This window comes from Asterias amurensis, chromosome 14, assembly GCF_032118995.1.
Source record: "Asterias amurensis chromosome 14, ASM3211899v1".
In the NCBI taxonomy this organism is placed as follows: Eukaryota; Metazoa; Echinodermata; class Asteroidea; order Forcipulatida; family Asteriidae; genus Asterias; species Asterias amurensis.
Window position 1 is genome coordinate 88,718 of NC_092661.1, and position 11,556 is coordinate 100,273.

At 38.7% G+C, this 11,556-nt stretch overlaps 1 protein-coding gene across 1 annotated transcript; it reads right to left on the reverse strand.

Annotated features, from left to right (window-relative positions):
• Positions 1 to 1,124: 1,124 nt before the first annotated feature.
• LOC139947202 (E3 ubiquitin-protein ligase TRIM33-like) lies at positions 1,125 to 11,535 on the reverse strand. Its single transcript, XM_071945072.1, has 3 exons — positions 11,262 to 11,535; positions 8,694 to 9,951; positions 1,125 to 5,878 (listed from the first exon to the last, which is right to left on the reverse strand). The coding sequence occupies exons 2-3, from the start codon at positions 9,946 to 9,948 to the stop codon at positions 5,265 to 5,267; spliced, it is 1,869 nt and encodes a 622-aa protein (XP_071801173.1). The 5' UTR covers positions 9,949 to 9,951; positions 11,262 to 11,535; the 3' UTR covers positions 1,125 to 5,264.
• Between the last annotated feature and the right edge of the window lie 21 nt (positions 11,536 to 11,556).

Genomic DNA, 11,556 nt, shown 5'->3' on the forward strand with positions numbered 1-11,556 from the left:
GTCATGACTAATTACCAATAGTGTCCACTGTCTTTAAACACAAACTCCTCAAATTACTTGATCTCCTCAACATCTAAATCAATCAAATAATACTTTTTAAAACACAACAAAATTATGATACTTACAGGTCGTTCTTTCGATCCTGGCCTAGAGCAGTTCGCCAATGAAACTGCTTTAAAGATCAGTTGAATAGTTCCTCCATGGTTAAGCCGTACTTGACGCTCTCGTTAATTCTACAGAATTTAATCTGGAAACTGTCAGCTTTCAATGACCGGCTCCATCATCGAGGCTGACAAACACAACGTCAATTCCTCGGATATCTCAAGTCACAAGAACCCACTCAAATAATTATTTTGCTCCCAAACGAGAAAAAAAAATCAAACCCGCGAAAAGATGTACCACGTGACTCCAATGTCTAAGGCCTCTTAATTTCTGTTCCATCTCGTCTACGTTTCGTATATGTTCTTGAGGTCCATTCCGTAATGCAATGTGTCCATCTTTTGTCGTGGCGTCTTGCAAGGTGGCCTGCCCACCTCCATTTATCTGTTTGTATTTCCTGTATGGTGTCCCTGGCATTTTTTTTCTCGTAAGTCCTCATTTTTGACCCTGTCCTTTCTTGCAACTCCTACCATGATCATCTCCATTGCTCTTTCTGTGACTCTCAGTTTCTTTTCCAATGTCTTAGTTGTTGTCCATGTTTCTGCCCCGTAGGATAGCACGAGGATGCATTGATTGAAGATCCGACTTGTAAGTGAAAGTGGGAGAGTCTTGTCAAGGCTCTCCCAATGTTTTGTTACCGAAGGGGTGCATCATCGAAACAGAAGCACGCACTACTGGACCCATATAAATTACAGCCAATCACAGAGGATTCTATTATCTTTAGTAACTCCCATTCTTTAAAGTGAAGTCTACGAACTTTACAGGCCCGTTGGCCATAAAAACCAAAATCTTGTTACTCTTAAACGCAAACTTAACTTTGTACAACTACGTAATTTCTCTAAATCAATTCACTCCGTGACATGTCGAGGCATTTTCAATCTTTTATTAATCATACTCAATATTCTCAAATCCAATAAAAAATGTAATTGTAAAGATAAATCTCTAAACTTTATTAAAACCCCATCAGATATTTAGATTCAACCATTAATTTTCATTCATAAATATTGGGTTTTGGTTTGGAGTAAATTGACTGCCACTGCATGCCGGCAGACGTTTTTTCAGTGCACCTTTGACGTCCCTAGTGAGGTTACCAATCGTGGCACTATTTCAATGCAGGGCCAACCGAATAACACCACGTCATAAATGCTGTGAAAAGAAGCCTCAAACTTCGAAGACAGCTCACATTTGCAGATCACAAATTTGTAACAATAACTTAGTTTAATAATTTCTTTACCTAGTTACATGTTGTTGTGATATAATTTGTTCCCTATACTTTTTAAAGATGCTATGTCAGATTTTTGATCTAAACATTAAAAATAGATTTGTTTTGAGTGAATAGCGAAACTGTCTGAGGTATTTATGAATGCACAGTTAAAATCGGTTTCAAAGTTTGAAGCATGCAGGACTAATAATTAACTTGATATTAATATTTTCACATAACAAATTCTGTTCCCCCATACAGCGAGCCAAACTTCTTCTGATAGCACCCTCTTTTGAAACAAACTCCTTCATTACACAGTGTGCACACGGACAGATTTCCCAGGGACACCGGGCAATATTTGCTAGCGAAACAAATCAATTGTGTTTAAAATACTTGTGACAAGTTTAAACTTTTTCTGTAAAGATTTGTGAGCTGAAATATCATTTAGGATATGTGTATTTTTTCCAACAATGTGTGACCCTCCGGAATGTTAAATTAATATTAAGAATATGTGTTTTCTTTTACTTTAAAAAGAAACGGTTTCAATGTCATCCTTTTCAAGGCAACAATTATTTTAAAAAAAACTTTAAAAGTCAGGCCAATAGCAGAATTTTTATAAGTTTCAACATCATGGGCCCTATATGAGGATTATCTTTGAAAAAATTGTAACTATTTCAAATAAACTGAAGAGAAACACTTTTTTCCAAGCATTTAAAGATCACTTCTTTTATTCTTATTTATTTATTTCCATTGTCATATTTTTACAATTCACTGTTTTGTAGCAACCAATTAGAACAAGTAAAAATGTACATGGTTAGCAAATTAGAGGTTGACCGAGATTGATAATTTAAAAACAACAGCTGATACGAAAAGCACAAGTGAAGCGCATATTAAACAAGCATTATTTCTTGCTTTTATCTGGAAAAGAAGAATTATGAAACCAATACAATACCGAAGGGACGTTATGCCTGAGAGCACCCATGTTTGTAGCTGTCCACGGAATGTTAAAGACGATAATTGTCAAACACAAGTATTCTCACTTGAATTGGTGCATCTCAAATTCTTTTTACGCATAAAATAACAAACCTGTGGAAATTTAAGCTCAATTGATCGTCAAAGTTGCAAAAAATAATGGAAAAAAAACACCCTTGTGTGCATGCTTTCAGATGCTTGATTTTGAGACCTCAAATTCTAATTCTGAGGTCTCGAAACCAAATTCGTGGAAAACTACTTCTTTCTTGAAAACTACGTCACTTCAGAAGGAGCTCCCCATTACTTGTTACAAAGTAAGTTTTTATGCTAACAAATATTTTGAGTAATTACCATTAGTGTCCATTGCCTTTAAAGGCACTATACATGTTTGGTAATCGCAAAAGAACAGTGTTTTCACTTGGTGTTTCCCATCATAAGCATAAAATAACAAGCCTGTGAACATTTGGGCTCAATGCGGTCATCGAAGTTGTGAGAAAATGATAAAAGAAAAAAAACACCCTTTTTGGACGATTTAAGTGCTTTCAGATAAGACTAAAAGTCTTCTAGCTAGAAGTCTTTTATTATTTTAGTGAGAAATTACCTCTTTCTCCAAAACTACGTTATTTCAGAGGGAGTCGTTTCCCACAATGTTTTATACTATCAACAGCTCTCCAATGCTCGTTACCAAGTCAGTTTTTAAGTTAATATTTGTTTTGAGTAATTACCAAATGTGTACCTTCCCTTTATTGCTGAACTGAATAGCATTACATCTGGGTAAGCAGCAAAAAAAAGTACACAAAGGTCATTCATTTGTTTTGTCTTCCATGAACAGCTTGCAAAATGAGTAACTTTATTAAAATAGACATAACTCCTCTTTCTCAGGAATTATCAATTTCTTCTATTCTTTTTTCCCCCTTAATAAGCAAGAGAGAGTGCTTGTTCAATAAACGGTTTGATACTGAACTTTTTAGTTACATTCGAATGTTTTGAAAAATTACCAATCAACTTTTTGGCCTGTATAGTTTTAAACATATGTTTTTACAAGAACTGGTAGTCTGTTGAAAGACATTCCTTATGTCTGGTGAATATATGCGAATATTAAGTATGACTAGAATTATGTACAAGAATTAATGTCAAATTTGTTAATACAATATTTAATTTTAAGCAGGGAAATATAATCTATTGAGGGAGCATCAGATAGTAACGATACTTCTGTAAAGACACGGGAAGGATGCTAAAAGTAAACCTCATAACACTTAATGAACAATGGGTCCCAAGTTTAATGTTTAATCTTGAATATAGAGTATCATGCACTATGTGCAACTGCAACCATCCAACATAATATTTCTTTGTGTTTAAAGCCATTGGACCCTTTCGGTAAACAGTATTGTCCAAGGCCCACACTTCGTATCACAACTTCTATATCAAATAACAAACCTGTGAAAATTTGGGCTTAATCGGTCATCGGAGTCGGGAGAAAATAATGGGAAAACCCACCCTTGTATCCACGCGTTTCGCCGTGTCATGACATGTGTTTAAAATAAATCCGTAATTCTCGTTAACGAGAATTGATATTGTTTTACTGTTTTCTCAAAAAGTAAAGCATTTCATGGAATAATATTTCAAGAGAAGTATTTCACCACTACCTTCTGTAAACCCTGTAAGTTATTTGTAAATCTGTGAACTTTTTTTTTTTTTCTGTACCGAAAGGGTCCAATGGCTTTAATGTAGACTCACTGCTACATGTATCAAGGATTATATACTGTACACTCAGTGAAATGGTCACAACATTCAGTCCACTAATACACTGTGGTCAATCCTGAATAAAGAATATAGAGTATCAAGCACTACCATCAACTATCTAACAATTGCTTTGATGGTATTTCTCCTATAACCATATGATATTTCTCCTATAATGATACATGTATCCAAATTTACATACTGCACATTTATTTTAAAGGCAGTGGACACTATTGGTAATTACTCAAAATAATTATCATCATAAAACCTTTCTTGATAACGAGTAATGGGGAGAGGTTGATAGTATAAAGTATTGTGAGAAACAGCTCCCTCTGAAGTGACATAGTTTTCGAGAAAGAAGTAATCTTTTACGAATTTGATTTTGAGACCTCAAGTTTAGAATTTGAGGTCTCGAAATCAAGCATCAAAAAGCACACAACTTCGTGTGACAAGGGTGTTTTTCTTTCATTATCATCTCGCAAACTCGACGACCGATTGAGCTCAAATTTTGACAGGTTTGTTATTTTATGCATATGTTGAGATACACCAAGTGAGAAGACTGGTCTTTGACAATTACCAATAGTGTCCAGTGTCTTTAAACTGGTCATGAAATTGCAAGTTATTAATTTTACTGATAGTATGATAATCAATCTTGAAAATAGAATGTTGCGTACCCTGAACTGCAACTGTCAAAAAAGAAGCTCTGTTGATGTTGGTTTGTTTCCTGTACACATAATCTATTTTGGGGAATCCTTGTGTTTTGCATCTTTGTTTCCTTTATCCCTATAGTATAGTTAAGAACCTACAGGGACATTGTACACAAATTCCTCACAGAGCACCCCAGTCTTTAAGAATTCCCCTTTGTTTTCCCCTGTTTTGTTCTCAGTCTCCATGAGGTGAATATGAAGTCATTGCTACGTCTATCAATGTTTATATACTGAACACTTGTTGCATAATTCATTGGCTCTACAACACAATGATTTTAACACTGTCACGGCTATCTATGGATTGGACAGGTATGGTAAACAATATTGTTAAAAAAAACTGATTGAATTAAAACCACAAATACCACTTCTTATGGGGATTGAGTTAATGAGAAATGAGAAGTATTGACTATTGAACCATTGTGGTAATTTCACATCAATGTACAAGTTCTACAGGACAACACCAGTATCATAGTTATATGGCAAGGTTACACCTTGTTATAAATTTTTACTGATTTGAAGTCTGCCACTGCAAGTTGCTGCCCATTTGGGGTCAATGAGATTCCACCTGGGCAGTACAGACCCCGAACAATGCAGCTGAGAAATCTACCCTCAATATCATACCGGTGAATGTGACCAGTATTGTAATCCCAATTCAACACTGCAATGTAGATATATGAGCTGTCGCAACATACACCTCTGCAGTATTTAACTGGCTGACCATTAATGGTTGGTTTGATGGTGACTAGTGTAGCACCATTGCCATCAACAATGTCCACTCGTTTGTCCCCGCCACTGACTACAACTCTATCATTGCTGTCAATGGCAATGAAGTAAGGTTCAGTCTTAACTGAAACAGTGTTTATGAGTGACCCATCACTGCAGTTGTGTTTAGTGATAACTGACCTCTTTACATCACCAACAATGAGGGCATCATTCATAACTGCTACACTGTATAGGTCTACTAATGTCTTGCCCACTTCTAGATGAGGCACTGAGTAGAAATCAAATCCCTTGGTGCCGTCTGTGTTGTACATCTTGACAGAGTTGCTGCTATCAACAACAACTAGCTGACCCTGGAATGCTGCTACAGCCTGTGGATCTGCAAAACAAAAAAATGACCAAAATGAATACTAAGTAAAAATGACCCTTCATTATGTATAAACCAGTATGGGGGGTATTCAATTAAACAAATTGTGTTTTAGTCTAAAATGGAAATTACTCTTGAATAACTGGCTTATATGCAGGCTGAATTGCTCACTTTGAAAGAGAGGCACTGACAAATAACAACCCGATAGAAGCATGCTATAGTTTGTCAAGGCAAGGTTTATGAAATATTCAAATCAGTGTCGGGAAAAATGAAAGAGAACAACAGCATAGAATGTAGTCATCTTGTTAAACAAATGTTGATGGAGTTTTTAGGAAACAAATCCAGTAACATTATACAGAGGGTCATATCAAAATTTGGTTTGATAAAACTTCTCTGATAGCACTGGTTAGAAAGGGCAATCTCTTCTCATGGACTACACTTTGAAAGTCATCCTGTAACCAATCATGTGTTTAAAGGGACATGTTGCCTTAGTCTATGAAAAGCGTTTGAAAACTGTTTGTTATGAAATCATATCACTGGTTAGAAAGATGTTTTAGAAGTATAATATGACCATCCACACAAATAAGCTCAAAATTGCACGATTTTCTTTATTCATCATGAAGTAACACAGTCGCCCATTTGGGTGGAAACAAATTTTTTACTCATGGCCGACCCTATTAGTTTGATATAGAAGAGTTTGCGGTAACACCATGTAATAATCTGTAAATGAGTTGAGGTGGTTCTGAAAGAAACTGTTGGTTTAACTCGACGTTTCGATCAGTATGCTCTGATCGTCTTCTGGAGAATGCTGGACTCTGATGCTGCATGCTGCTTAAGTACTGGGCAGCGGATTAGCTTGGTGATGCACAAAGGCGGGAAGTTGAACTCGATGATGCGTGGTGAAACCTGCTGTGGAGCCTTGGGTAGTGTGTGGGGTGTGTGCTCACTGAACTGTGTCAGTAGGAACAAGCACAGGGGATAGTGAGGGTGTGGGGCCTAGGTGACTGAGGGTATAGATGACCCAAAGCAGTCTAAAGGTTGGGGGGCCTAGGGGGTGACCGTGGATATAGAAGATCCATTGGTCGGTAGGAGGGGGAGCCAGATGTCGCTGATGTGGAAGCCGATGTCTTGGGGTACGGTGTCATGCTTGTGGATCTCGATGGCCTCTCTAATGCGTCTCGGGTGCCACGCCTGGATTGGAGCGATGATTTCTGCGGCTTCCCAGTTCACTCACTGGTCAGTGATGTGGGAATGCTTGACGATGGCGGATTTATCGAAGTCTCCCCTCCTTCCGTGTGCTCGGTGTTCCTTAAGTCTAGTGGGAAGGTTACGCCCGGTTTCCTCGACATAAACCTTACCACATGGAATGCAATAGACTCCGGCACGGGTGGAGGTGTCCTTCTTGTCCTTGTGCGATTGGAGAGAGCCATGGAGTTTCTTCGGAGCGGAGTGATACCTTGATTCCTGCTTGCTTGAAGATGCGTTGGAGGCGATGAGAGGGGGGACCTAGGTATGGTAAACTAACTGTGGGTGTGTGTGTTTGACCTTGGGTATAGGAGACCCTTTGGTCGGGGGGGACGGGCTTCCTTGTCTTGACTTGCTTGGCGTTGTATCCATTCCGCTGTAGAGAAGTGGTGATGCGCTGCAACTCATGCTGGAGGCTGTCCGGATCATAAAAGGTATAAGCTCGTTGAACCAGCGCACGGTTGACTGACGACTTGACAGTTGGATGATGGAAAGACCGCTGATGTAGGTTAACGGTCGGTGTGGGTGGGCTTCCTGTAAATGCTGTGGTGGAGGGTGCCGTCTTGATTTCTTGTGATGAGAACATCCAGAAAGGGCAACTTTCCGGAATGTTCCTGCTCCATTGTGAACTTGATTCATGATTTACTTTACACATGCGTTTCCTCCAGTTGTTTTCAATTCCAGGGCAAGTACTACGAGCAGACAGCTGGGACCTCCATGGGATCCCCTATATCCCCGGTTCTAGCTGACATATTCATGGAAGAGTTCGAGTCCTCATCACTCCTCACCGCTGACCTCCGACCCAGCCTGTGGCTCCGCTACGTAGACGACACCTTTGTCGTGTGGCCCCACGGTCAGGACTCTCTCCATGAATTTCTACAGTACCTCAACCAGCAACACTCAAGTATCAAGTTCACAATGGAGCAGGAACATTCCGGATCTTCTATATCCACGGTCTCCCCCTAGGCCCCCCCAACCTTTAGACTGCTTTGGGTCATCTATACCCTCAGTCACCTAGGCCCCACACCCTCACTATCCCCTGTGCTTGTTCCTACTGACACAGTTCAGTGAGCACACACCCCCACACACTACCCAAGGCTCCACAGCAGGTTTCACCACGCATCATCGAGTTCAACTTCCCGCCTTCGTACATCACCAAGCTAATCCGCCGCCCAGTACTTAAGCAACATGCAGCATCAGAGCATACTGATCGAAACGTCGAGTTAAACCAACGGTTCTTTTCAGAACCACCTCAACTCATTTAGAGATTATTACATGGTGTTACCGCAAACGCTTCTATATCTTATCTCCACCATGCAAAGTTTCAAATCCTACATATTAGTTTGAGAAATTGAAAAGGAAAAGGAAAACCCCGCAATTTCAAGGCATATTTGTGTGGATCATTATATCCTACTTTTGAGATATCTTTCCAACCATGCATTTCATATAACAAATGGTATTCAAACACTTTTCATATACCAACTCGCCCGATCCAAGGCAACGTGTCCTTTTAATAACTCATGATTAGAACTGGCACCAAGTACGTTCTACCTTTACGTAATTTACTTTGTAAGGGACTTACTGTGTGATAATTGGATAGTTTGCCTCTGGTCTCCTTTAGTGTTGTAGATCACCACTCTTTTATTGCTGTATTCTGCCACTGCCACCTCATCCCCAGGTAAAGAAGCATCAATATCATATGCTTGAGGGTCAAACTTCAAACAAAGCTCCCACCTTGGTTCCTTCAGATTACCCAGGGAGATGGCACATGCTCCTGGATTGAATCTCAGATGGGAAAGGGTAGAATCTATCTCTGGTGGATTTTGACCTGTAAGCAATGTCATGTCTTTACTGATTGTAGGATAGAGTGCAAGGAAGTCAGGCGCTGAAGAATTGCTGGCATCTTTGGCAACCTGCAGTAAATGCTGTATTTGCTGTATATTTGCACTCATTGTTTGGTGCTCCTCCTCCAATTTCTTACAACGATCTATTTGGATGGCTTTTATTTCATCCATGATGCGCCTCTCTTGAGCTGCTATCTCAGCCCTGATCTTATCAGCTCTGTTCCTCACCTCTGCCATGGTTCCATGAGCTGCATTGTCTAGGTTGTCTTTCATTGCTGAAACACTTGCTTTGGATTGGTCAAGGTTCTTCAAGATGTCTTCAAGAGGATTAAAGAGCTTAGCCAATGATTGTTTAGATGTGGATGAAGCTTGGTTGCATTCAAGATACTCATGGTGTGGTCTAGGGTGATCTATGACTGTGCAATCTCTACAAATCATCACATCACATGTTGTGCAGTAGAACCTCATCACTTCACCTTCATGAGTTTGGCATGCTGGGTGGCTTTTTATTTGTGTCTTTTTCATTGCAATCTTCCCATCACGGATGTCTTTCAAAGTAGCTACTTTGTGACTTGATGATGCTGGAACCTTTTGGTGCATTTTGTAACAGCTTGCACAAATGAACATGGGGCAGTCAAAACAGAAATGCAATGCATCATGTTTTTCCTCGCATAAATCACAGAGTAACTTCGCATTTTGAGATAAACTGACCTGCCCCAGTTGACTTGCAAGACCGGTTAAAATAGAGTTAGTCTTGAGATCTTTAACACCCTCTTCAGGAAGTTGTGTCTCCTTTCGACAAAGAGGACAAATGAGCGTCTTGGCGTCTTCGTACTTGGAAGTGTGATAATCAAGTAAACAGTGTTTACAAAAGCTGTGAAGACAGTCTAGTACTTTGGGTTCTGTGTACTCCTCTTGACAAATACTGCACTCCAGATAATCCTGTTTGATTTTCTCTAGAGATGAAACATTGGCTGCTTCAAAAGATGCCATTTTCTAAAAGTTAGAACAAAAGTGAGAGAATTTATTTTTTTAGAATAATGAGCGTGTACATGTATGCATCTGTATAATATATGGCTTGTTGGGTGAACAAAATGATTTTCTTGTTTAGGGGATCCTTTGTTCAATTGAGTAATTACCCCACAAGGGGGCCTTGGTTTTTAAAATTACAATTTATAGTGTTAGAAAAAGAATTGTGACAATTCCATCAGTTTGAAATAAAAAGCTCCTCCTGGAACTCAGTTGTTAAAGAAAAAAATATAAAGAACAAAATATATGTTCTATATGAGGTTTTTTCCAAAGTAGAACAAAGCAATTGCTTGTAAACTTCCATGATTAAAGAAATGTTGGTTTTCCTTCCGAGTTTGATAAAAGGGATGTTATGATGACTGAGCTAAGTGATAGCCTACAATCCTACATGTATGTATGTGAAAAAAACGATAACAAAATGTTTTAAAGATATTTGCAGTGTCTTTCTAAGTACTGCAGGATAAAACAAAATCAAACCCCAATAATGAACATGCATGTTATTCATTGACTCTCTCAATCTTTATTTTAAAATTTATATTTCAATTAGAAATGGCATTCATTATTCATAAAAAAAGTTATTGGCCATTGACCAGCTTGTGACTGACAGACAAGACAAAAATTAAATTTCTCTCTCAGTAGTGCTTCGTGTACGGGCAGATAAGAACTCAAGCTCTGGTGTTTCTGCTCCGGATGAACAGTACATAAAATCTTATTTACAACAAAGAAAGTTGAATATTGTTTTAAAAAAATGACCAATAAACAGGTTTTTTGTTATAGCTTTCTATAATTTTTAGTAACTATTTGTTACATTGTCAAAACCGAGGAGGGGGTTGCAAGTTTGATAAATCCCTGCAGTCCTTCACACATATTTCATAGACTGAAGGGCCGTGGTTTAGTAGTAGGAGTTAGTAAATAGTAGTAGGAGTAGGACATAACATTAACAAACAACAAGGAAATTGGAAATCCATAAAAACCCACACAGTTTGAAGATATTTTTAGATTAGATTAGAAAGTTTCCTTTAATTTAAATATCAGTTCAAGGGTACATCCATGACAATATTTCGGATAACTTTCCGTATGGCGCCACCACTTTTTCACTCATTTTTACAAAAAGGGATATATCAGTCAGGTAAATTAGATACTATATTATTTTATTTCGAATGAAAAAGTGGTGGCGCCATACGGAAACTTTTCCCAATATTTCTGTGAGTAGACATGGTATACCAAATACTTTAGCTCACCATTACTTGTGTGTGGGAAAATTAGATGTAACTTACCAAAGATAAGTGTTCAAAAAAGCCGAAAGTCCGATGATTCTATGGGATGCTGAGCTTCAATCTATGGCACTGCACAAAACTCACTGCAATACATTTACTGTTCTGGAGTCACTCATCCAGGAACCAAAATCCCCTTGGAATAGGACTCGAAGCAAACACAGGAACAGCTCAGTGTACAAACGCTTTTCAACGTCGTCACACCCTACCCTCTGAACCTGACCTTCCTTCGACACGAAAATGCATTCATCCTTCCTCAGCGGCAAAACAACACACTGTTTTTTACCCAGCCGACCTG

What these genes read in the sequence shown, in the direction of transcription:
- LOC139947202 (XM_071945072.1), bottom strand. Translation starts at nt 9,948, where the DNA reads ATGGCATCTTTTGAAGCAGCCAATGTTTCATCTCTAGAGAAAATCAAA. An exon ending in AACTATCCAATTATCACACA is followed by an intron (nt 5,879 to 8,693) that starts GTAAGTCCCTTA and finishes TTTGTTTTGCAG; the next exon opens with ATCCACAGGCTGTAGCAGCA.